Here is a 27,731-nt window from a genome sequence, read left to right as displayed (position 1 = left end):
AGGAATCATTACATTCTTGTTCTAGTGTATGCAAACTCTGTCTCAACTAAATTCTTTTCATTAGGATTTAATCAAACTTAAACCTTTCCAATCTTAAAAAGCTTCCCAAATCCCTATGTTCTGTCTCCAACTATTGCATTATCTTTCTCCCATTCTCAGCTACACTCTTCAGAATTTCACTTATTTCATTTTCTTACCTCCTACTTACTCTTTAAACCTACTTTTGTCTGTTTTCAGCCTGAGATTTCCAGTGACTTTGAAGTTGCTAAATTCAGTTGACATTTTTCATTTCTTACCTTATTTGGTCTGTGAATAGCATTTGACACTTAACTCATAATTCTGCTTGTAATTTCTTCCTTGGGCTTCCTTGCCACTGTACTTCGATGGTTTTCCTTCTGTTTCTTTGTGGGTGCCTTATCAGTCTTTGTAGGCTCATCCTCTTCTGGATGACCACATAATCTTCAAGTTCCTTAAGACTCCTTTGCTCGAATAATACACAATGAGAGTAATTAAGTGATATTTTAGTTCTCTCATAGTTGATGTCCTTGAGAATGGTTCTCAGCACAGGAAAAATGATATATAGGTGCAAGATAGAAAAGAATAAATAAAAACCTTGTATTCTTGAATTTGAATTTGGATTATCACTATGAACTCAGGATATATTTCATGTTAAAAGCATTTTCCCCTAACTCTTTCAACTTTAAAAGGCCTAGAAACAATGAATAACCCACAATGAATGGCCTGGAAAAACATTACCCATTCAAAAACCCCAACTCCTTGGAGAAATGGCTGATTCCAGGTTTGGGAAGAAAGTGTACAAGAAGAGCCTGGAAGGTCTTCTCGTAACAGATAGTAAGAAGACGTTAAAGACTATTATGGCTGAATCAAAAGGAATCACGAGCCAGTTTGAATTGACCTTTCCACCTGCCAAAGATGGTACAATTTGAACACCAATAAAGATAATAACTGCAAAATATTGAAACCCGTTAATATGTTTGGTCCATGAGTTTATAAGTGATGCTGTAAAAAAAAGACAAAATTGATCCCTTTTAGAGGAATGTAATGTACCAACTGATTATTTTGAAAACTGGCAGCTAATGGAAAAGAATCAAGCATTTATTCTTGCCTCTCATATAATGGCTCACTGGCAAAGCAAATAGTAGATAAGGAAAAGTGCTCTTCATAGACATATTCCAGCTGTTAAATAAAGAAGCGATGATAGAATATCACCTTTTGGTAATCCTTAATGAGTTAATGGATTTAGGCATTGGTCATCATTGTCTACTAATTGCACAAAAAATGAAACAACAACCAAACATTTTCCTCCTGATAGAAGGACACAGTACCATTTATGAAGTGATCTTGCCACCAAAATTTGACCAAGGCTCTAGATTCAACTCTCAATTCATAGAAAACACAGAGGAACATGTTAAATGTCACTACAGTGTGCAGTTAGTAAAATCCAGCCTCTGGAAAAATCTACACAAAAATATCAATAATTCTTCAACAAATAAATTGCAAAGGGAGTAGATGAAAAGACTTCTCCATGATCAACTAAGTACCTGTCTGTTCCTCCCATAGCTTCTGCATACTTCTCTCACGACACAGCATTGTTTTGAAATGGTCTTGTTTATAGGTATTTCCGTGCCATTAGATGTGTGATATATTTTACCTCTTTTTATCTTCTTGTTTTTAACTTTTGACATTTTAATAATAATGTGCCTTGGTGTGGGTCTCTTTGAGTTCATCTTATTTGGAACTCTCTGAATTTCCTGGATCTGGATGTCTCTTTCCTTCCTCAGATTAGAGAAGTTTTCAGCCATTATTTCTTCACAGTTTTCCGTAAGTAGGTTAATGCCACTATACATCCTGCCCTGCAACCTTTTTTTCATCCAACATGCTGGGTATCTCTTTCTGCATTAATAAATACTGCTGCATATTGTCATTTTTTGGGACTCTGAAATGTATTCTTCTTTTAATATATCTTAATTTAATTAATTAGTCCAGTACTGATGAACATGTTTCTTTATAATTATTTCCTAATATAAAAAATGTCTTGCATTTCTTTGAACACACCCATTTGTACGTATGTGCAGTTCTCTCCTTAGACTAGAGGTGGGTTTGTTGGGTCAAAGGGTATGTTCATTTAAAATTCCTATATTGCTCTACCACCTTCTAGAAAATTTAGACCTATTTTCATTGTCCTAGCAGTTGATGAGGAGGGTTTTATTATGCTTGAAGTCTTGTTCATCAGCTCTGAGCAAACACTAGTTTTCAGGTAAAGTAACTCTCAGTCTTTTTTTCTTTTTTTTTTAAGCCCTCTCTTTTGGTGCCTTTCCTTGAATTATTTCTCATCTCTGTGTTGGCAGCAGGGACTATTAAAGCTGTGTAAGATGCAACTGGACATGAAGTCAAATAATTGTAGAGTAGTATGTGATTTTCTCATAGTAACTACCTAATACTCTTATACGTACCGTATTATCATATGTGTTTTTGAATAATAATGTAGAATATTATACCTCTTAAAACCTTGATCACATTTATACAAAAAGCCTGATTTCTAAATGTCATCCTATTTATATCTTCTTGGAGAAACTAAGATAATATTAGAACTGTCTTTTAACTTCTTAATAATGTTTCTGTTCATACTTGTTTATTTCCCAGTAGCCTCTTCTAGAGGAAAGAACATGCATTTTTAAGTCTGACTGAACTGTATTCTCATTTCGGCTTTGCCACTTATTTGATTGTATGTGAAAATCTCTTAACTTTTCTGGGCCTCAGTTCATCTGCAAAAGGGGGGTATATTTGATTGCTGTCTGTTTGAATGACTGCTCTAAGGATCAAATCAAACATTGTATGTGAAAATAGCATAGTGTCTAGCAAATGCTAATAATTCAATATTTGTTCATCTGTTTCTTTTGTGGTGTGTAGTAGTGATACATAGTGTTTTTAGATATGTATTCACTATCATGTATACTCTTGCCTTCACAGAAACCTTCTCTACATATACCCTCAGAGTCTCAATTTTGCCAACCGTCAAGGTTCTGCCAGAAATATAACAGTTAAAGTCCAGTTTATGTATGGGGAGGATCCTAGCAATGCCATGCCGGTAAGAAATGTTCTTTACATTTCCTATTCTTCACATACAGTTCAAATAGACCTTTTTTGGGGCAGGGAAGGTAATCACTTGGTTGGCAGCTCTGAACTGGAAATGAATGTGATCTTGCAAACAAAATTTCTGACTTCATTACTTCCTGTACAGGTAGTAATGGGTTTATTTGAAGTCTTATTTATTGAGGACTTGGTATATGCTAGGCACTCCCAGTGATACAAAGATGAATAAGACATAATCTAGAGGATATTCAGAATACATAAAATTTTAAAATAATGAACTTCAGAAGAGGGCCAGATCAGAATTACCTAGGGTACTCTTAACAGAGCAGATACCTCTTCTCTACTCTTCCATCTGTGATCCTGATTCCCCGCCTTTAGAATGAAAGGCCAGGTAAGGGAGGTGGAAAGTGGTGGGTAGTATTATGGGGTTGTGGTATAGTTTGAAAATGTCCCCCAGGTGATTCTAATTTGCATGGTTCTTACCATCTTTGTTGAGAAACTCTGGCAGTAGTTCTTAACTTTGGCTGCATTTTACACTCACTTGGGGAGCTTTTAAAAATACCAATGCCCAGACAATCCCATTCCAATTACATTATAATCTCTGGGATGGGATACCAGGCAGATATCAGTATTTTTAAATCTCCCCAAGGGATTACATTTTGCAGCCAATATTGGTAACCAGGGTATGTGCTAATTATTAGAAGATTGGTAGTATAGGGTTTCAAAGGTATAGGTGTTCAGAGGAAGGAGAGAATGCCTCAAAGGTGGTTGAAATGTTCATAGCAGTGGATCTGTCTAGACTGTGGGGAAAGGAGAGCAATTCAAGTTGGAGAATGTCCTTCAACAGAGGTAGAGTGGTGAGTGGCCAGTGAGCCAGAGCAATGCAAGATAAGTCAGGAATAGTAGATTGAGGCTAGATTGGGGAGGTTCTTGACTGCCCACATTGTCATTTAGGATTTGTGGGACACTAGTAAATTCAGGTTCCATGAAAGTAGATTTTCAATTTACGGAGTAGGAGCACATCTATCACTGTAGATGTTCAACCTCTGAAAGAACCCTAGTGGAATGAAAATGCGCTAAGAACAGGTGCACTGTTTACAGAGTTTTATTTTAGCCTTCTATGGCAGTCATTTGAATCAAGTTCTTTTGATTTTCTACAATATTTACTAAGAAAACTATATATTTTCCTTTCCACTGTAGCCTCAGTTTCATCAACATTTATAGATCTTGATAGCAGCAAGCAAAAATTATTCATCTTTGTATTCTTCTATGGCAGCTGTTCCAGATCCTTGCATGCAATACATGCTGAATAAATATTTGTTCAATAAATGTAGAATTTATTTTTGAGGTTTGGAATGAGCATTTCATGCTTTTTACTAGCTCTTCATGTTTGCCGAAGGAATGAATGTACTAATCATAGTCAATGAAAAGATGCTGGATTGTGAAAATAGATGGCTCTGTTATCCTATATGTGAATGGCCATATGAATTTGAGCTTATGACAAATGTAGTATATGTAAAATAATTTGTTTTTACTTTTTGCCTAACAAACTCTTCCTTGTCTTAGCATACATATAGCCTCCTCTACAGAGCCCCAGCTGCGTCCAGCCATATTGGCAGTTATACCACTCCTTCATTTGGTGCCACCTTAGTGTCTTCTCACTTTTTTTATGGGCTGTTTCATTTTATGGTTATATGCTTGTTTCTTTATCTCAGCCACTAGACTGTGAGCTCCTTGAGGGCAAGGACCATGTCTTACTCATATCTGTATCTTGCCTATCATAGTGCTTGGCATAATTGTTGCTCAGTCTATGTTGATGAATGATTAAAAATACATGTTAAATGGTCAAAGGAACACTTTTCACTTCATATCATTGCATGTTATGAAAATAAGTTACTTTTTGAAAAACAATAGCTTCTCAGAGGGAAAACAAGGTACTGCATTCCTTTCTCTTGTGTATTATTAGTGATATGAAAATATAATGCTTTTATGTTTATGTGAGTGGCTGGTTTGAAATAGTGTATAAACACAGACACATTATATTTGCTTATTTTTTTTAAAAATGAAGACTGTCCAAATGAATCTTAAGATAATTTTTTGATCATACAATGTTGATATGATAAAATCATAAACTTCATAATTTTGGCACTGGAACAGCATTTTTATAAAAACATAGTAAGGTAGTCTTAGAAATTGATGAAGTTAGACATATACAGGAGACTCATAATTATTATACTTTTGCATACCCTTAAAATAAAAGGACCTGCTTGAAATGTTGCAAAAAGAAACACAGATATCTGTTACGTTCTTTTTATTTAAGGATGGTGCAACTTAACCCCTTTGTATAAGGAGTAAACTTTGAGTTGTTTTACCAGTTGTGTGATAGAAGTGTGATGACATGTCCACATACCTATTCATGCATGTGTAGAGATGACTGGCCAGACTTAGAAGTTTAATCTATGACTAGATAACATTGTAAGCCTGTCACATAGTAATCATAGCTATGACCTTGACATCATTAAGCCATTTATGTAATCTGCTGCCCTAATTAACCGTAGTATTGCTTGGTAGAATTCGAGAGGCAGATATACGAGACTGAATTATTTTACCTCTAAACCTTCTCCAAAGTATTGTAGTAGTAGTGTATTTTTTTTTAATGTGGTGGATTTGAAAAAAACAAACACATAAGTAAGAATATAAGAATGGAGCTCCTCTTCCATTGTAGAGTAGCTTGCAGGGAGTACTGGAAGTTAAAGGGTACATAGCTTGACCTAAATTAGGGTATTTTAATATCATTTATAAATAATTTATATTTGACATTCAGAATGACTGTTGTTTTAGTGGAGAATCCACCAATTTATATAGTAGATATATGCCACCATTCTAGGATCATATTTCTTATGTAAATTCCAAATGATGTGCTACATCTAGATTTTAAAATGAATTCTTTACCTTCTTTAAGAAAAAGGAAAGAAATGTACCTTATTGCCCAATAGATATAAATATAATGGATAGAAACTTTTTGAATGTTTGAATGTCAGATGGGTCTATAGTTGAAAAGAAATTTACAGTTAAGCAATTGAACGTATAGGCACATTGTTCTTCATTGGGCTTATTTTGCCCATTGTTCTCAGTTATTAAATCAGACAAATTCTTACATAGATTTGAAACATCCAGCATTTATTACAACAAAGTTTCAACATGCTGTTATTTGTTACAGGTAATCTTTGGTAAATCTAGCTGTTCAGAATTTTCAAAGGAAGCCTATACAGCCGTAGTATATCATAACAGGTACTGAATTCAAATATTTCTTTCAAAGTTTCTCACTTCTCAGTGGCATTGTTAGCACTCACGTTAGTGTGTTTACCAAATGCTTTGCTGCACTGGATGTGCAAATTCAAGACAGCTGACATCAGAGTTATAATTTTCAACCTGTAGATGCACATTCTCTCCGTAGACATCTCAAATATAAGACTTTATGCACAAAACATCTTTTCTGTCAAATTCTCTGATCCTTTCATTTTTATTATATTGTTATTGATTATCTTTATGGCCTCTGGTCCTTTGGTCTTTCCCTGTTATTTTCACCTGACACTTTGTAGTTTTACTTAACTCTTTACTAAGCTTGCACTCAATTGTCAGTTAAATTGGTGCAACATCCAATAAGTCTTCGACTCAGTGACTTTCCCTTTTACTTCTTTGGGAATTGATTGTTAACTCTGGATAACCTTTAACTTCTGCTTTTTTTCCCCTCCTCCTCTTCCTCCTGCCCTCCCTCCCCTTCCCCCTCCTTCACCTCCCTCTCCCCCTTCTTTTGTTTTGATTATCGAATGCTATTGGAGAAAAAACACAAAATTGTGCCAATCAGGGCTGCCACAAATTGATGTTATTTTATCATATGATGGGGCTACAGTAATTTACTTTATCACATTTTATCTTCTTTTGGCCCCTCTGTTCTTTGGTAAATTTTTTTGTCGTCACTTTTTTACCTTCTCTCCCATTTGGCAGTAGCTATTTTAAGCTTTTCTTCCCCTTTCTCTAGCTCCTACTTCTTTTCTATTTGCTTTAATTCTAGTGTTCCTACTTTATGAAGTTGATTGAGACCATCTAACTTGAGATCTATCAACTTCTGTGCTCTTCACCTCAAATTGTCTCCATGCAGATCTGCCTTTCCTCTGTTTCAAAGGTGGTAATGGCGCACACCTTCCTCAGTGTGGATCTTTTCATCTCTCCTCTCAAAACGATCTTATCCAGGCTCTTCAGAATGTGACTCCATCAGTTATTCCTTTTCTTGCATCATCAGTCTTCTATTTCATTGGCTCCATCTCTTATTGCCACAAAATTTGTTTTCTATACTTAAAAAAAAGTCTTTCTTCAGTGCTGTTGTGTAGCATGGTTTTTCCTTACCCTCCTTAAAACTTTTCTTTCCAACGTTTATTTTATGACCCTCTCTTGGTTTCCTTTTATCCCTTTGAACACTTTAATAGTAATTATTCTAATTTTTCTTTTTCTTTAAAACATAGGCCTTCCACACAAAATACGAAAGTTTTGCCTTTATCCTTCTTTTTCTATAATATTCTCTCCCTAAATAATCTTATATGTATTTCCAGAGTTACATTCAATGAAAATACTACTACTTTTACATTTATGTGGATTGTTCGCACTGTTTACTTTCTCTCATAACCTTCTTTCTGAGATACAGATGTGTATTTTCAGTGGCCTTTTAGGCGTATTCATTCGAGTGCCTGCTGCCTTCTCAATTTCCATGTATTTGTTGTCGACTCTCTTCCTAAGCCAATCGCTGTCTGACTCTTTATTTTTATTAATCGTACTACGATTTTTCGAGTTGCTCTGACTCAAAATGTAAGACATTCTTGCCTTCCTTCTTATTTTGTCTAATATACAATCATCTTTTACATCTTGATGATTGTATTTCTGCCTCATTACCAAGCATATCTTGTGCTGTCCTGTTTCTGGGCCTTTCTTGGATCTTTTTTCTGTTGTAATACTGGTTCCCTCTAATTGAACTCCTACTCATACTTTAAGGTCCATATCATATATCTCTTCCTAAATGACAGTTCCCTGATCTAAAACTTGAAGTAATCAATTCAGCTCTGTTCTTGAAGCACTTAACCTTATATGCTGTACACTAGGGGTCGGCAAACTTTTCTAAAAAGGGCCAAATAGTATATATTTTAGGCCTTGTGTGCCATCTGGTCTCTTGCAACTACTCAACCTTGCTGTTGTAGTGCAAAATTAGCCATGTACAGTAAATTGCAAATAAATGGGCATGGCTGTCTTCCAATAAAATTTTATTTATGGACCCTGAAATTTGAATTTCATTTAATATCTCAAGTGAAATATTCTTTTGAATTTTTTTAAGCACTTAAAAATATAAGAATCATTTTTAGTTTGTAGGCTATACAAATGAAGTAGTGGACTGGATTTGGCCTGTGGCCATAGTTTGCCAACCCCTGCTTTATAGCATAGCTATTGATATATGTGTGTCTTACTTATATTTCTACTGAATTATATATTTTTGAGGGTTATTTTTCTTGTGTTCATCTTTAAAACCACCACAAAAGTAACACAGTGCTTAGCCTAATGGTGGGTAATTAAAAATACTTGTTGATGAATAACTCGTAGATGTTTAATTTTCCATAAGAGCCTTTACATAATATGATTTCAGGAAAGAAATGAACTAAAGCACTAGAAGCCAGAAAAGATATTTATAAAGAAGGTTGTATTTTCTAAAGTATCTCAGTTTGTGGCTAGGTCTTTATTTTGTTGCTCTTAGCATTAGGAGAATTAAAATGATACAGTCTAACATTACTAGTAAATTCAACTTTCTCGTAATTCAGTGGTGATTAGTGAGATCAGTAATAAGATATATAACATCTTTTATTCACCAAAGTCATCAAATTCTCAGATGGCTAGCATTAGCTACCTTTCTTACGGGTATTAAAAGCCTTATGCCACTTAATTTTTCTGTGATCAGATCTACACCTGTTAGCATTTTTGAGGCTTATTTGAGATGGAAGAATATTTGACGTATTTAGCATCAGAGAAAAATCCCTAACTGGTGGGATGGGCTTCACTTTAAAGGTAGTTGGAACTATATGGTTTGGATGTATTTTCATTGAGTACAACAGAGAGATATTAACTGAATATGGAAGATGGGGATGCTAAGGTTCTATCCCTTTTAGGTCTATATCATAAATAGCAGCCATGCTATCTTATAAAAATGCTCTTAGGGCCCACTCTCAATGAATATTGAGATGCAAGTGCCATTGGTTTGATCAAATATGATATTTGTTGTATTCCTTAGTAGCTGGGAGCCCTTCTAAACGGTGGGGCACATTGCAATTTGTGGGGATTCCCTGATTTTTTCTTTTCTTTTTTCTCTTTTCCTTGTCCTTTTTTTTTTTGTAAAGCTGTCAGTCAATACACAACTGTCCATGTTTAGGTAACATTTATTTCTTTAGCAATGGAATGATAGATATAAGACATTGCATAGAGAGCCCATCTTGATACCAAGTTGTCTAAAAATTCCTTCTTTCTTTTTTTTTTAACAAAAGGATAATACAATTTAGTCTTACTATGAAGCTGTACTCCTATAACAGAAAAATGTTTTTCTATGGTATGATTATAAGATATACACTTATAAAAGCTCATTATTTTTTTTCTATGTAATATGTATCCAAATTGGTTTATAAATATAGAAAGCCTTGCCCTAGTCTCTTCTCTTATACAGTTTCCAATCTAATGAAGATTTCAGCATCAAGGTGGTGATTATTAATGAATTTTCAAATAGTAGGATTACTCAACCCATTAATAAAAATGGGATGAGAAATTTCAGAAACAGTGGCAGCTCCCTCATCTGGAAGTAGGGGTTAGTTACTTAAGAGCTTGGAAATAAAAATATTTTGGACTAAAAGAAAAATTAAGCATGAATCCTGAAATTAATTTTAAAATTACTCAAACATACATATGCAATAATTGTTTATTTTGAACACATTACTGACTATTGATGTTTTGTTTTGTTTTTGTATGAAGGTCTCCTGATTTTCATGAAGAAATCAAGGTTAAACTCCCTGCTACTTTAACTGACCATCATCACTTGCTTTTTACTTTTTATCATGTTAGTTGTCAACAAAAACAAAATACTCCTCTTGAAACTCCTGTTGGATACACGGTAAGTATATTTTGTTAAATATTTAGCCCTTTGATCTTAAATATAATTAACAATATTTAAGATAATTGGTGTTCATTATTATTTGAGTATTCCTTATCTGATTCCCCATGTTCTTTAGGAAGGATCATCATAACAAGAAAATTCTCAATATAGTTAACCAGTGTCATTAATTAACTAACTAACATGTATAAACACTTAGGTGTTGGTCCTGATTATTGTATATTTACCCAACAGTACTGTGTAAATGTAACAGTTTTAAGGGTTCTTTGGAAGAAAATGGTTTGAACGTAAAATGATTAAAAGAGACCCTTGGTAATTAAAACCCTTTTTAATTGTCTTAATTAAAGCAATTAAAACGCCTGAGTATTTTTTGAAAATCATTACTACTGAATTACAAAAGTAAACCTAAGATGAATACATCAGTGTGCTACCACAATTTTGTCAGAAAGGCATGCTTTCACCTAAAAGAGAAAAACTAACATTTGATACATATCTTTTGTCTTCAGCTTATGACATGAATTTTTGCTAAATGTAAGAAAATAAGTTTGTCATACTTCTTAGTTTTGTTTCCAACATTCTTATCTAATCAAATCTTTCTTTCCCTATTTACATTGACACTATTACCCCAGTTTAAAATTGATTCACTTTGTGGCCTTTTCTACTTTCTATTACCAACTTTCCCTTGGATAATGAGGACCTGCTATAGATTTAAGTATTGCATAGTTAGTTGGCAATGTTTTGGGGATCCTCCTTAAATATTGTTGGGGAAACTTCTTTAGAGGAATTATGAAAACCTATTATTATTACCTGATAATTAAATCCCCTTGGTGTTTAGTGATGTGAAGTGAATTTGGCTCATACCAAGTTCTTAAAACAGATTTTCCAAGTAATTACTTTTATAACAAACATATTTAAATTAATATTGTTTCCTTTTATTTAAAAGTGGATACCGATGCTTCAGAATGGACGATTAAAGACTGGGCAGTTTTGCCTACCGGTCTCACTGGAAAAACCGCCACAGGCTTATTCTGTACTGTCTCCTGAGGTCAGTTTCTCTCACATTGAAATTCTCCAGTTTGAATGAAATGGGCTTTTCATTACAAAGATAGTTTTCTCAAACTTGCTGTTTCTTCTCTCTCTAAGTATGTATATAATGAAGTAATAATATTATTTTCCAAGGGACATTAGCAGCTTTTATGATGACATATGTGACTTGAAAGAAACAAAAACATTGGGAAAATCTCAATCAAGAATCAGTAGCCACTGTTCAAAAACCAAAGTGCCTTTTGAGAGAATGGTTACATGATGATTACCAATGTCTCTTAATGCTTTGACTACAACTGTTTGTAACCATTAATCTGAAATGTGTCTTGTGAATGTTCTCCTGGTGGCATTTATTTTTCATTATAGAACTTTAAAAGTTTTCACAAATAAATTTATATTGTTTTTAATTAAAAAAAAAGGCGATGTAAGGCTACTGCTCTGACCTCCTTTCTCACCATTCTCTGTCACTCTGCCCTGACTACATAGCACAGCGCCTTTGTTGTCCCTCATACATGAAGAGCACATTCCCCTCTCAGGCCATTTGTACTTTCCTTTGCTGGCAATGCTCTATCACAAGACCTGCTTCTTATTTAATTCAGATATCCACTCAAATATCCCCTCTTCAGAGAAGTCATCTATAATTACTTTGTTTTAAGTAGCAGCCTCCACCGCTTTTTATCCCTTTGTTTATCCTCATAATACTTATCACTGGGAATTCCCTGGCAGTCCAGTGGTTAAGACTCTGCACTTCCACTGCAGGGGCTTGGGTTTAATCCCTGGTCAGGAACTAAGATCCCACATGCCGTGGGGCGCAGCCAAAAAAAAAAAAAAACTTACCACTGACTTTATAGTTCATATATCTTTGTTTATCTGTTTATTGTCTACAGAGTATAAGCTCCTTGAGGTTAAGGACTTTGTCTTTCTTATGCATTGCTGTATCTACCAGTGCTTAGAATAGTGCTTGGCTCATAGTAGACAGTTAATGAATGAATAAAGACCGTAGGAAAGAAATAGGACAGAACCCCCCCAACCCCCAAATCTTTCATTCAGTTTTCCAGGAACATATCTTTTCAGTAAAATAAATTAGTCTTCTGTCAGGGGTAGCATTGTATTTCAAAAGGAAAATTTTTTTTTTTTTTTTTTTGTGGTACGCGGGCCTCTCACTGTTGTGGCCTTTCCCGTTGAGGAGCACAGGCTCCGGACGCACAGGCTCAGCGGCCATGGCTCACGGGCCCACCCGCTCCGCAGCATGTGGGATCTTCCTGCACCGGGGCACGAACCTGTGTCCCCTGCATCGGCAGGTGGACTCTCAACCACTGCGCCACCAGGGAAACCCCCAAAAGGAAATATTTTAAAAGAAAATATAATTTTATGGAAGTTATGGATTTGTTCTTAATTGATTTGCAGATTCAAGGTCAGCTTTCTAAAGGGGGAGGCTGATGGTTTTCTTCTAGCTACAACGTGTATGTTCATATATAAAGAATATGGTGATAATTTGGATTTGACTATAGATACATAGTATGGCTGATCGATATGTGAGATTAAACCACCTGATTAAGTGCTTAAACTTTTGTATATTTTAATTACTATATTAAAAGAACAGTATATATTCTTAGCATCATTATTATATTTAAAGCATAGTATATATTAATTTTAGTGCTTAATTTAAAGCAAGTGAGAGATAAATATTTAAATATTTGACTTTTATAGGTCATTGTTTAATGCAATTTTGTATTCACTTTCCTGGTTGAGGTTGAGCTCTCTTTGATTCAGAAAGTCAGAGAACTTCTGATATGTGTTAACTTCAACAGTTCTTTGGACCTTAGAATATGAAGCTTGCCATATAATCACACTTAGGTACTGAGAAACTAATTTCTGTAACTAGTGAACGATTGCTTTATTATATTTCACTCGGTAATTTTCAGTGATAAATGGATCATTTTCTTCTTAAAACTGGGTAAAAAGGAAGGTGAACCTTTGTTGGCTTTGTTACACCACATTTTCTTGGTTTTCTGGTGTTTCCCCCTTAAGTTTTCATGTTCTTTTCACTCTGAACCTGTAAGCACTCTTCCCAGGCAGGATCACTGACTGCAGTTCTGTGAACAGTACTCTCAGAGTGGTGTGGTATATAACTTACAAGAGGACCAAGATGCTCCTGACTCCTACTGCTAGTTAATGAATCTTAAATCTGCATCTCTGCTCACTCATTTCTTGCCAGTTATTTGTCTGGTAAATTAAAAAGCCTAGTGATGTCTTTGCCAGGATGTTCTGTAGATATCTCAGACGTAAAATGTCCCTAACTGGACTCATTCTTGTTGAATACTGTTGGAACTTTATGGTGAGAGGAAATCCTTGGCCCCCAATATGCCTCAACTGAGTGATTCTAGTGAATTTATCTCAGTTCAGTGTCATCAGCTTTTCAGGATTAGTGTTTATTGGGCTCCAGGAAGCAGATTCATGCTTACAAGATTCATACAAGATTGACATATAGACTAGCATGGCAGTTTATCATCTCTATTTGCATAGGTGTGCAAAGATCAGCATATAGGATATTTTTGAACTTAACAGTGGTTACACCTGAGGATAGTTATACTTTTCAATTTTTTGTTATTTTATTTAATAATATAATACACACTCATGAATCCACCACCCAACCAAGAGCTAGAACACTGACAATAGTTTACATCACTTATGTGCTCCTCCCTTATTCCATACTCTTTTCCTTCTAACTACAAAAAGCTAGGCTTTAAAAAAAATTGTGGTAAAATATACATAACATAAAATTTACCATTTTAACTATCTTTAAGTGTACAGTTCTGTGGTATTAAGTACATTCACATTGTTTTGAAAACTAGCCTCTTAAAACTGCTTTTTTTTATTTCCAGCAAGAGCAAAAGTTTATTAAAAAGTTTATCTTCTTGGGCTTCCCTGGTGGTGCAGTGGTTGAGAGTCCGCCTGCCGATGCAGGGGACACGGGTTCGTGCCCCGGTCCGGGAAAATCCCACATGCCGCGGAGCGGCTGGGCCCGTGAGCCATGGCCGCTGAGCCTGCGCGTCCGGAGCCTGTGCTCCGCAACGGGAGAGGCCACAACAGTGAGAGGCCCGCGTACCGCAAAAAAAAAAAAAAAAAAAAGTGTATCTTCTTTAGAAATTTAACCAGAATATTCCATTCTGATTAATGGAGAATTTAGTGTATTACAAACATCAAAATATTAGGGGTAAATCAACACCTACCAAAATGTCTGGAATGGAATGGCCAGATGTGGTTGGAGGTTTCATGTACTGAACTTAAAAAAAAAAATCTTCTGAGTTGGTTATACACCTGTATTTCCAATCATTTCTGGGAAGGTGGGGGCAGGGGGGTGAGCCAGGAATCAGATTTTGAGAATAAGAAACGTAGAGCTGCAAAGAGAGATGTTAACAAGCAAAGAAGTAAAATATTAGGGAGAAAAAAATGATTTAAAAATAGTACTACAGAGTTGGGGTAAAATAAAACTGAGTATAAATGGTCTGTATGGTAAGGAAAAGAATTCCTTGGTGATCTCAGCCTATGTGGGTCAGAAATAAAGTGGGTGAGAGGCCGTTTATTTTGTTGACTGAGATACCCTCAGACCATTTTTCTGTAAGGTTTTTTTCCCATAGAATCTTTTATTTTTTTAATTTAATTTTATTATTTTTTTATACAGCAGGTTCTTATTGGTTATCTATTTTATACATGTTAATGTATATATGTCAATCCCAATCTCCCAATCTCAATCACCCCCCACCCCCACCCCCCCGGTAAAGCTACTTTTTTTTTTCAAAAATAAATTTATTTATTTATTTTTGGCTGTGCTGGGTCTTCGTTGCTGCGTGCAGGCTTTCTCTAGTTGCGGAGAGTGGAGGCTGCTCCTTCGTTGCGGTGCGCGCGCTTCTCATTGTGGTGACTTCTCTTGTTGTGGAGCATGGGCTCTAGGCATGCGGGCTTCTCTAGTTGTGGCGCGCGGGCTCAGTAGTTGTGGCTCACGGGCTCTAGAGCACAGGCTCAGCAGTTGTGGCGCACCGGCTTAGTTGCTCCGCGGCATGTGGGATCTTCCGAGACCAGGGCTTGCATGTCCCCTGCATTGGCAGGCGGATTTTTAACCACTGCACCACCAGGGAAATCTCTAAAACGACTTTTTAATTGAGGTATATATGTGCCTAAAGAATACATTGTTTACTTTGCTTATTTTATGAATTAATGAAAAGGTTATTATGCTATAAATAATCCTCTGAGACTTGCTTTTTTCATTCAGCATTATATTACTAAGATTTAGTGTTCATTATCAAAATAAAACATTCCTTCGGAATTTCATTGTACTTAGAATACAATCTAGATCTTTTTTCCTGCGACCTACAGGAAATCTCTGAAAGACCTGGGCTCTTCCACTTCTGCAGCGTCATCTTCTACTACCACCATACCCCTTGTTCCGTACTTACAGCTTCTTCCAAATTTTTTCCAGCCTGTCAGTCTTTGAATTTTGTCTTTCTTCTTCCTGATCTCCTCATGGCTGGAGTCTTTTCATTATATTTATTTCATTATATATTTCAAATAGCACTTCCTCAGAGGGGCTTTCCCTCACTCCATGAATTTTCAACCCTTCCTTCCTCCACACTGCTAATACAGTCTATCATTTTTAATCCATTTTTATTGACTAAATACTTATCACTATCTGAAATTCTTATTTTCTTTTTTTCTACAAGAAATGGGTAGTAAGCTCCCTGAGAGCAGATGTTATGTTTATCATGAAACCCTAGTACCTAGAAAACTGTGTAGAGACTTCAGTAAATATTTGTTGTATGAATTTAAAGAATAAAATTACAGGATTACTGGTATTAGCAAAAAGTAAAAAATGGAAATTACCTGGATGTCGAGTAAGGGTTTGTTTAATTAAATTTTTGTACAGCCATACAATGATACAGTAGTTAAGAGGAGTGATATAGATTTAAATATCCCAATGGGATATTTGTAATAAAAATATAAAAACAAACAAATAATGTCATGACAACCAAACTCAATATGTAGATATATCAGCAACTGGGTGGAAATAGTTTGGAAAATATATACCAAATGTAGCTCTCAAAGGGGTGTGTGATTATGAAAGTTTTTTTGTTGTTGATTTTTTTTCTAATCTCATATACCTTTGAAAGGCAGTATAACATAATATCCAAGATTTCACTCCCAGCTCCCACTGACCTCAGGTGAGTTTCTTATTCTGCTGTGGACTAAATTGTTCTAACCCCCAATGTGATAGAATTTGGAGATGGGGCCTTTGGGAGGTAATTAGGTTAAATGAGGTCATGAGGATGGGCCCTCATGCTGGGATTAGTGCTCTGTAAGAAGAGACACCAGAGAGCTTGCTCTCTTGGCTGTGTGAGGACAAAGTGAAAGGTGGTCATCTTCAAGCTAGGAAGGGGTTCTCACCAGAAACTGACCATGGTGGTGCCTTGATATTGGACTTTTCTAGTCTTCAGACTGTGAGAAAATAAATTTCTGTTATTTAAGCCACCCAGTATATGACATTTTGTTGTGGCAAACCGAGCTGATTAAGATAGTCTCTCTGCCTGAATTTTCTTATCTGTAAATTGAGGAGAATAATTAATGCCTACAATAATTGGGTTATGTTGATGACTGAATGATTAATCGTACGTAGAACATTTAGAATGGTACCAGGCACATGAAAAGTGCTAAAGAAGTGTCTGCTACTCTTATGCCATTCCTATTGCCACACTATTTGTTAGACTATTTTAAGAGAGTAGTTCTTACTTTAGCATGCATCAAAATCACCTGGAGTGTTTGTAGTAACACCAGTTGTTTAACCTTACTCCCAGAGTTACTGATGAGGTAGGTCTGGGCTGGGGCTTGATTATTTACATTTCTTCAAGTGCCCAGAAGATATTGATGCTGCAGACTGTTTTTAAAGAAGTATGTGTTCACATTTTATTTGGATGTCCTTTTTTTAAAGCTGAAAATGAGTGTTTTGGGTTGAAAGAGCTAGTACTCTTTCTTGTGCTGAGTAGTTTCAATTTCCTCCACCAGCGTTTGTTTCTTTTTTAAAGTTTCAATACCTGTATTATTTGCCTCAGTAAAGATATTGAATTTCTTACCTACTTAGTATTGAATTTTGTAATAGGAAACTTACTTTATTTGGTTTTATTTTCTTCATATAATAACAATATAAAACTATGGGAAAGAAATCCTATCTTCCTATATATGTATATATATATTTTGTTGTTTGTTTGTTTTGCTGAGACTTTTGCTTGTGTTTGTTTTGCTGAGACATTTGCTTGTGTTTGCTTGTGTCATTGTGTTTGTAATAGCTTTTGGAGCTTTTTTTTCCCCCTGATGGCTGTTTTAAACTCCTTGTCAGATCTGTCCAGTATCTAAATATTGATGTCTGTTGATTGTCTTTTCTCATTTAAGTTGACATTTTTCTGGTTCTTGGTATGATGTGTGATTTTTTGTTATATCCCGAACATTTTGGGTATTATGTTATGACTCTAGATCTTACATAAGTCTTGTGTTTTAGCAGTAGGGGGAGGTCCTGTTGCCAGGTGGAGGTAAAGATTCACATTCCCCACTCCGCGTTGGGTTGGGGGTGGCTTATTATTGGGTGGAGGTAGGATTTCGGGCCTCAGTTGACACCTCCCTGGCTGTGAGGGTGAGGGGGAAACTTGTTACTTTTCCCTGGTTGGCCTCCACTAACCCCACAATTAGTGGAGGTACTTTTTATCACTGGACTGGGACCAGTTCCCATCTCTGTCTTCTATGATACCAGACAGTATTTGTGAGGGTGGGTTAGGGATTGAGGAACTTCATTATAGCCAGCTGAGGGTGGACACCTAGGCCCCTCACTCAGCCTGTGGAGGTGGAATGGGACTGTGATTTATTTCCTTGTGTTTGGCCAGATTAGGGCAATTGTTGCATTTGACTAGAGGGAGCAGGCTTTTCCTGGAGTTTTTTTTTTTTTTTTGTCTGTTTCTTTTGGCAATTCTGGGTTGCCAGCTTCTCTAGCAGCTAGCCCAGGATACATGAGGCAAAACTAAAACCCAGGAAACACTGCCTTATAGTTCCTTGTATCCTGAGGTCCCTAGCCCGTCTGCATCCTTCTCTCCCCTTTCAGTCTTTATGTTTATTTTCTGTATCATGTTCAGGGTTTCTAGCTGTACTCAGCAGGAAGAATAGAGAGAACTGATGTACTCCCTTTTAAAAATAACTTTTGTGATATGATTTTAATTAACACTGCTAACAATTTATATCAGAAAAAAATGTTTTCTAATCCTTAAAACAATAGACTTCCTTTGCTTATGAATATTTTAAAGCCCAATTAAAACATAATAGAAGTGTTTAAAATAAAGAAAATAGGATACTATTAAGCCATTAAGATATTGTAGATGTGAATTTATTGGCATGAAAAGAGATTCACAATGTAATACGTGAAAAACAGGTTCCAATATAATATGTTTGATATATCACCTATGTAAGGGTGTATTTAAAAATACACGTGCATAAGGGAAGATCTGGAATGATATAAAGGTATATGTTTCTGGGAAGATAGAATTTTGAGTGTATATTTTCTGCCTTTTGCTCCTTGAGCCTTTTACTTCTCTTGTAGGAAACATATTGATTTTTGTAATAAGAACAAAATATAAGTTCTACATTTATTTGTAGTGCATAAAATATATTTCCACATATTTTTTCTCATTGAGATATTGTAATTTTTTTTCATAATTCAAATTTGTTTCAGAATTCATAATCAAGTTAAGCATCTGTGGTCATTGTATTCAATATCTTGTAGGTTCCTCTACCTGGCATGAAATGGGTAGATAATCACAAAGGTGTTTTTAATGTTGAAGTTGTTGCTGTTTCATCTATCCATACACAGGTAAGTGAGTTTTAATAATTTTTGTGATCAAATTTCACTTAAATGAATTGAGCATTTTGTCTAGAACTTAAATCAGTTTTGTCTGCTATAAGATTTATGAGACTATATATCAGTTAAAAATGTATAGGTTTGGAAGTTACTTTTTAAAGGAATCAATAAAATATCATTTAATGTGAACAAAAGCAAATATTTTACTTTTCAAAATGTTATTGACTTCATTTTGAAAATTAAGTGATTTTTTTTTCTAAGTTTCTAGAACATAGCAGAATAATTAGAGTTGAAAAACCATCATCCAGCTCGTTTTACTTCTCATAGACTTAGATATTTCAAATGGAAAGGGTTCTTAGGGATCACCATATTTTTCACTATATTTCTGGAATGTGCCAAGCTCTTTTCAAAGCCTTTGTATTTACTCTTTCTTTAGCCGGAATGCTTTTCCTTCTCACATTCATTTGACTTCTCTTCATTAAGGCTTCTCCTTACCTCAGAGAAGCCTTTGCTGGTGACTCTTAAACATAGCAGCTCCATCACTCTGTATCGTCTTACCCTGCACTCCTTACTGCTGCTTATTTTCGCTTGCGTGCTCTTGCACTTTTGCTTTCTCTCACTGTGTGTGTGTATGTGTGTGTGTGTGTACATATAAATGCATTCATATCCTTTGTTTATTGGTTCTTTCCCCCATTAGACTGTAAACTCTGTGAGGTCAGGGACGTTGTTACCTGTGAAGGAAAGAGCCTGCCCTTAAAGTACCTTACAGTGAAATAGGGGGAAGTGCAAAAATAATTATAATAAAACTAGTATTATGTTAGATATATGAACTAAATCCTTTCAAGTACAGAGAGAGAGTTGTTTGTTTTGCTGGGAACTGAGTTTCATTGGTGAGTAGGCATTTACCATACAGAGAGAGGGTAGACAATGCAATTGGTAAAAAGCAAGTGCAAAGAGGCAGTAATCTGCCGAAGGAAGGGTAATTAATCTGGTGTGACTGCAGTTTAAAGTATCTGGGAAATCATGGTATATGAGCATAGAAGACCAGGCTGGTAAAAGATTATGAAGGACCTTGAATGCCACAGAATTTAGGGTGTGTGGTGATTTCTAACATAAATAGTAAGTGTGAGAGAAGTAAATTTGGGAGCATACTAAGGGAGATAAATTATGGGGCTATAATGAGTTTATTTTTGAGTTTGAAGTGCCTGGGCACTTCAGATGAAGATGTCCTATAGGCAGTTGTAATTAATTAGGAGTTTAGGATTGGGGGTAACAGAATAAATGTGATAGCTGAAACTGTACTAGTGAATGTGATTTTCCAGGGAGAAAATGTAGAGTGAGAAGAGGCGGGTGTTCAGAATAGAATATGTGGGTTCTCCAACTTGAAAAGGCAAGGGGTGGTATGCAGGGGTTTCCAAGGCCACCTTTAAGTTCTGTTATTTTCTAGCAGAACTCACAGGACTCAGCATATAGTCATATTCACAGCTGTGATTTATTTTAGTGAAAGATATAAAGAAAAATAAGGTAAGGGGAAAGAGGTCAAGACTAGATGAAATAGGACACAGGCTTCCAAGAGTTTTCTCCTACGGAGTCATAGAGGATAAGTTGAAACAGCATATGTGAAATGTTGTCTACCAGGGAAGCTCAGTTCCCAGAGTTTTTACCATAGGCTTGTCTCGTAGACACCCTCTGCCTAACACATACCAAAATCCTAGATTTGCAAAAGGAAAGCAGGTATTAAGCATAAGCCATATTGCTTGCACAGACAGTTTAGGTATAGTGAGCAATCGCCCATCAGTGGGAACCCTCCTGAAATCCAAGTTCCCAGATGCCAGCCAAGGGCCAACCTTGTAAGCAAGCCTTTGAAATGTCTTAAGCTTGTTATGTTAACTCTTTTCTGCACAGTGAGGTAGGGAAAGTAAAAAGACAGGGTGCTCTATATCACGTTTTAAAACAACAGCAAAGGACTTCCCTGGTGGCACAGTGGTTAAGAATCCTCCTGCCAATGCAGGAAACATGGGTTTGATCCCTGGTCCGGGAAGATCCCACATGCCGTGGAGCATCTAAGCCCATGAGCCACAACTACTGAGCCCATGTGCTGCAACTGCTGAAGCCCATGTACCCTACAGCCTGTGCGCCACAGCTACTGAGCCCACGTGCCGCAACTACTGAAGCCCACATGCTCTAGGGCCTGCGTGCCGCAACTACTGAGCCCATGTGCTGCAAATACCGAAGCCTGCATGCCTAGAGCCCGTGCTCTGTAACAGGAGAAGCCACCGCAATGAGAAACCCGTGCACTGCAACCAAGAGTGGCCCCCGCTCACTGCAACTAGAGAAAGCCCACGCACAGCAACGGAGACCCAACGCAGCCAAGAAAAAAACAAACAAACAAACAGCAAAAAGGTAGTATATACATTTTATTTAGCAGTATGCAGGTAGAGCCTAGTAAAATAATGCTCCAGTGGAGTTTTTACTTTTCTGTTGTTAGATATGCTTATGTTTCCTATAGACCTTATTCTTCTGATAATGAGAAGGTTGACATTATAGTACACTGTTTAAATATATTCCTTCCCTTAATAAAATTATTCTTAATATCACATGATATCTTCTTAAGTATACAAATACATTATTTTTCATGTTTTTTTGAATCCTGTAATCATTGTTAGTGTTCTCTTTTTCTAGTATTGGTAATATATTTGTGTTTTACTCCTGACTTTATTTTTGTGGAGACAGGTAGATACATGTATTGTCTTAATGTAACAAGGAAGGATTTAGGGCAAAATATTTCATAGAGATGATTTAGAATCTATAGAATGTAGAGGAAGAATAGAGTGGAAGCGTCTAGTGTGTAGCCCCTGACATTCACAGTCCTGTGACTGAAACTCAAAAGCTTATAAAATTTTACAACTCTGTAATATAATTTTATCATGTGTTATAATCTTTTTTAAAGGATCAATTGAAGACAATAAATGTTTTTTATGATGTTTTGTACTTTGCTTGTAGGTGCTTTGAAATTTACTGGATATATAGTTAGAATTCAATAGAATTATTTTTATTCATTTAAAACATATAAAATTAGAACAGTATTAAAATTATAAATGTGAAGTTGTTTAGCATTACTGCCTTTTCTTAAAGTTTATTTTCATTGTTAACTAAGTAAAAGTCTTCCCAGAGTTTCAGTAGCCTTTTTCTCACATCCATTGGTCAGAACTCGGTCATCTGTAGGTATAAAGGAGGCTCAAAGAGCAGGCACATTACTGCTTTAAATAAGATTGTGGTTCTATCAGTGTAGAAGGAGGTTAAATAATAGCAGTTAGGATTTAGTCAGGAGATAGAAACTGCCAGTAATTTGAGTGGAGAAAATCTGCAAATAAATAGTTAACTAAGTTAAAGGTGATTCACTACTAAATGGGTTAAAAGAGAATTCTGATTGTAACAAAGATAGCAATTGCAGAAAGTGGTAAGGGAGGAAGGAACCTAGAAACCTAGAGCAAGATCTTGAAGGATGTGAGTCAGACCTCTGAGGAGAGGACACCGCTGCTACAGGAACACAGTGCCTGCCATGCTGTAGTATTGAGGAAGCTTGGTAGAGAGCTCCTGCTGTGGAACTGTGAGAGCCACCACTGCTGCCCATGTCCCTCACCTCTGAGCCACAGCATGCATGTCTACTCGCTGCCATTAGGAAAGCAAACAGGAGGAAGAAGATTCCCTTCTAACTCCTCAAGCCTAGCAGACTGTTTCCCATACCCTCTGTTGTCAGAGCCTATCACAAGCCAGCTGACAAAGGACAAATGTAGTTTGAAGAGTCTAGCTCCAGAATTAAAAAATGTGGAAAAGATGGTGGGTTTGGATGGAGCTAAGAGGTAATAAATTAATAATGGGCTCAGGTAGGTTACTAACACACTCGCCATAATAATTGAGCTCTAAAACAATAAGGCAGACTCACACTGGAAAAAGAAATCCTAATATCAACAGTTTTTTTGAGTAATCAATAGTATTTGAAGTGGCTACTTTACAATAATAGCTGAGAATAGATGTATTTAATTGGAAACAATGTTTGTATATACGAATATGTACTTTTTTGTATTATCAATTAATACGAGATATCAGTGGTCCATAGTTTGTGGAATGTATGAAGTTATAATTGTTTAGTGCCTCTGTTCATTCTTTGTTTTAGGATCCTTATCTTGATAAGTTTTTTGCTCTGGTGAATGCTCTGGATGAACACATGTTCCCAGTCCGAATTGGAGACATGCGAATCATGGAAAATAACTTAGAAAATGAATTGAAGAGCAGTATTGCAGCATTGAATTCATCTCAGTTGGAACCAGTGGTCCGATTTCTTTATCTTCTGCTTGATAAACTGATACTTTTAGTTGTTAGACCTCCTGTCATTGCTGGCCAAATAGGTAATTTACCTATGTTGGGGGAATCATGAAATTTATCATTCAACATTTCTAACTTTTACAGAAACAGAATCATGATTCCTTTTTGCCATCTCTATAAGGACTGTGTTTGACTTTGTGGGGCGTTGTTACTTACTTGTTTCTAATGCTGGAAAATAACTTTCTTTTGTTTCTATAAAATGTGCCATATAGACTTTTACTCAAATTATGAAAACAAATTTATTTATTCACTCACCAAATATTTATTAAGCACTTAATATGTACCATACAGTGATAGGCACTGACAAAGGCATGGTTTCTGATTTTAAGGATCTCATAGACTAGTTAAGAAAACATGCAACTGATAAATCATATTGTGTTTTACATGACTTATAATCTACATTTTCACTCATCTGCTATCCTCTATTTAATATAGCTATTATTCTCTTCATTGACTCAAAATCTCTATCTTCTTTTTCTTGTGAGTTTTTCTTGAAGGAGAGGTATTCAGGTTTCCTACCTTTTTTCCAAGATTCATTCCTTTACTTTTGCTAACAGCTTCCACCCAATCCTGCAAAGTAGTTGAGTTTGTGAGAAATTTCAGCTAACTTGTTATAGAAGTTTCGTATTAAGTGGTGGCACAAAGGAGAGTAGTATTCAACTCCTTGAGATTTTTTTAGGGACACTTGTAAGTAGAGGTAATTCTTGGGTTGAGCATTTAAAGATGAGTAGGAGTCTGACAGGTAAATAACTAGCCCAGGGAAATGAAACAGTATGTGTATAGTACACAAACAGATAAACTAACCTGGAAATTTCGGGGGAATTACAAGTAATTAGTTATGAATTGGAGGGTTAGTGATTAGAGATGATATTGGTCGTAGGGGAGATGAAGTAGGGTCCTTGACACATTAGGAAATTTGACTATTATTCTGTAAGAATCAATAGCCTTTGAAGGATCTGGTCTTAATTAGAAAAGTAATGTGACTAGGTCGGCTTTTATAAGGATGATTTTGCACGGAGGTAGATTGAAAGTGAGAAGATCTGGAGGCAGGCAGACAGATTTGAAATCTTGAATTTTACACAAAAAATTCTGTGGTCCTGATGAAAGACAGTGATGGTGGGATAGAGAAGAGAGGGTAGTTTAAGAGATACTGAAGAGATGTTGTAGAGAGTAATGTTACAGAAGTCATAGAAGGTTTTAAGAAAAAAAAGTTAACATTGTTCATTTTTGTAGATTGTATAGTAAAATAATCACAATAGTAACAAACATTTCCACAACACAGTGTACCAGGAATTGTGCTATGTACTTTATTTATATTAATGTATGAAATCTTTACAACTCTAGGTATAGGTATGAATTTCATGATTTCATGAATAAAATGATGAACATACGCTTAAAAATTTACCTAAGGGGCTTCCCTGGTGGCGCAGTGGTTGAGAGTCCGCCTGTCGATGCAGGGGACATGGGTTTGTGCCCCGGTCTGGGAAGATCCCACATGCCGTGGAGCAGCTAGGCCCGTGAGCCATGGCCGCTGAGCCTGTGCATCCGGAGCCTGTGCTCCACAACGGGACAGGCCACAACAGTGAGAGGCCCGCGTACAGCCCAAAAAAAAAAAAAAAAAAAAAAAAATTTACCTAAGGATTCAAACCCAAGCAACTGACTCTAGAGTCCCACTCTTATCTACTATACTGAAGAAGTGTCCACTGGTGAAATTCATGAGAATAGTCTTGGTCAAATAGTGAAAGTAGAAACCAGATTACAGAGAATTTAGTAATAAACAGCAGATGGTGAAAGGAATGCAAAAAGCTTATACTGTTTTGAGAAGTTTAGTTAGAAGAGGATGCAAGTTTGATTAGGGCATAAGAGTGGAGAGATTTGAGCATGTTTATATGCTTTGAGAATCTGTATAGAGGTGCAAGAGGGTTTAATTAATGAAGCAAGCATGTAGGACAAAAATTAAGGTGGATAGATCATTCTTATATAGGAGATGAGCACTGCTTCCTTTGGAAAGGAACTAAAAATTGTTTCAAATTCTGATAAATTTATAGTAAAAATTTCAGGACTTTCATGCTCTATAAATTTCTACCTGAGATAAAAAGCAGGATTTGTGGAGAAGGGAGTAAAGTGGACCTAGTTTTGTGAAGGATTCTGATGGTTTGGAATAGCTACTATGAGGAAAAGGAAAAGGAGTCAACCAGGAACACAGGTAGGATTGCTAAACCCTGCTTAGGTTTCTCTCTTTCTAGTCTCTCTTCTAGTTCAGTATATATAGATTAATCTTCCTAAATGACCACTCTATCTGATATTTCCTCTTTCAGGAAAACTTAATTGGCCTCATTATCTGTTCATAAATTCCTGTCTTGATTAAATAAATCATAAAATGTGAGGTGCTATTGCTCAGAATGGCTGTTTGGATTATCCATTTATTCACTGAGCTACCAGAATTTCCCAATTTTTGCAAAATTCTTGTTATATACTAACTTGAATGGCTGAGTAGGTATTACTTAGCCTGGCATTTAAAGTGCTATAGTCTTACCTCAACCTGGTTTTCTACCCTTTTTTCCTTCTAATCCTTTTACAGAGCTACTCACTTCAATTAAGTTGCTTATCAACTCTTTTCTATTAAGTTAATATTTTTAATAATCTACTTTTATTGGTAATTTTTATTTTATAAACAAAAGTAACATGTGCTCAATGTATGGTATTTAGTTTCTCAGAGTCATCTTTAAAATGAGAAGTTACTTCTCAAAGGTTATATATAAGATAGATTTTTTACTTATCATGTGCTTTGTATTGTTTTACAAAGTAGTGGGTACTGTTTGATGATTCTTTTTTCTCACTAAGTAAAGCCACATAGTTTTCATGTTAAATTAGTAAAATTAGTTTTTTCTCATTTTTTAAGAAAAGTATTTTTGATTCAGTTAATACAGTATCATAAAGATACCATAAAATTAATATCAAATATCATCTTTATACACTTACTGTGTGTAGTCACTATACTTAATGCATATAGTGAAGGCAAAACCTTGATCTTTTTGGAACTTACAGTCTAAAAAAGTTAATGGAAAAATATTTTCCTCCTTCTTAAAAGTAAATCTAGGTCAAGCATCATTTGAAGCCATGGCATCAATTATAAATCGGCTTCACAAAAACTTGGAAGGAAATCATGACCAGCATGGCAGAAACAGCCTTCTCGCATCATATATCTTTTATGTTTTTCGCCTACCGAATACTTACCCTAATTCACCATCACCAGGTATTTTATTCTTTTTACTAAGAAACTATCTTGCATAGATTATGTGTTCATAATAGGATTGAAATAATCTTGTAGTCCATGGTGTGATGCATTTATTCAATAGCAGACATTTGTTGAATGCCTGCTAAGTGCCATGGACTATGCTATGTACTGGAGTTAAAAGGATAAATAGGTTGTATTTTAAAGCATCATTATTTATACAGCTTCCTTTAAGTTGAATTAGAGAGATCTTTGTTGAATTAATTTTTGGAAATGAACCTTGAAAATAACTTCCATCTCTGGAAGCATTTTATCATTCCCAGTTAAGATAAATAATTTAGAAAAATGGTACAGATGAACTGGTTTGCAAGGTAGAAATAGAGACACTGATGGACACCAAGGGGGGAAAGCGGGGCGGGGGGAGGTGGTGGTGGTGGGATGAATTGGGAGATTGGGATTGACATATATACACCAATATGTATAAAATAGATAACTAATAAGAACCTGCTGTATAAAAAATAAAATTAAATTAAAAAAAAAGTTGCATCACAAGGCATTATGGGTAAAATTGGAAGGAAGAGTATTTAAGAATCCCCACTGAGGTTCTCTGAGTCTATTTGAGGCTAATGCAGTCATCTCAGCTTGATTTATGATTATGTAGTCTGACGTACGAACTGCTGTTTGTGAACAGTTTAATAAAAGGCTATTGCTCCAAATTCCAAATTAGCAGTGAGGGTGATTTCTATTAGAAAAGACATTTGTGGAGGATTTTCTTCTTGATACTTAATAAAGTGAGTTCTTTTTCTCAGTGTAATACATGCTGTTGACTTGTGGCTCAGCTCTAGGGACTTGATGTTCTATTCAAA

The 27,731-nt window shown here is 35.8% G+C and overlaps 1 protein-coding gene across 7 annotated transcripts in view; it reads left to right on the top strand.

Moving 5' to 3' along the window:
* DOCK7 (dedicator of cytokinesis 7) overlaps nucleotides 1-27,731 on the top strand; it is a 216,361-nt gene that overhangs the window by 84,280 nt on the left and 104,350 nt on the right. For all 7 annotated transcript variants that reach the window (XM_065872784.1, XM_065872822.1, XM_065872816.1 and 4 more), the window contains 7 exons: nucleotides 2,992-3,109; nucleotides 6,335-6,405; nucleotides 10,171-10,309; nucleotides 11,253-11,354; nucleotides 19,170-19,256; nucleotides 23,422-23,653; nucleotides 26,722-26,886. In XM_065872784.1, the coding sequence (XP_065728856.1) occupies nucleotides 2,992-3,109; nucleotides 6,335-6,405; nucleotides 10,171-10,309; nucleotides 11,253-11,354; nucleotides 19,170-19,256; nucleotides 23,422-23,653; nucleotides 26,722-26,886 (914 nt within the window). The remainder of the gene's footprint in view (nucleotides 1-2,991; nucleotides 3,110-6,334; nucleotides 6,406-10,170; nucleotides 10,310-11,252; nucleotides 11,355-19,169; nucleotides 19,257-23,421; nucleotides 23,654-26,721; nucleotides 26,887-27,731) is intronic.

Source organism: Phocoena phocoena, chromosome 1, assembly GCF_963924675.1.
Source record: "Phocoena phocoena chromosome 1, mPhoPho1.1, whole genome shotgun sequence".
NCBI lineage: Eukaryota > Metazoa > Chordata > Mammalia > Artiodactyla > Phocoenidae > Phocoena > Phocoena phocoena.
The sequence above is the reverse complement of the archived record's forward strand: the minus strand, read 5'-3'. Positions and strand labels throughout refer to the sequence as shown.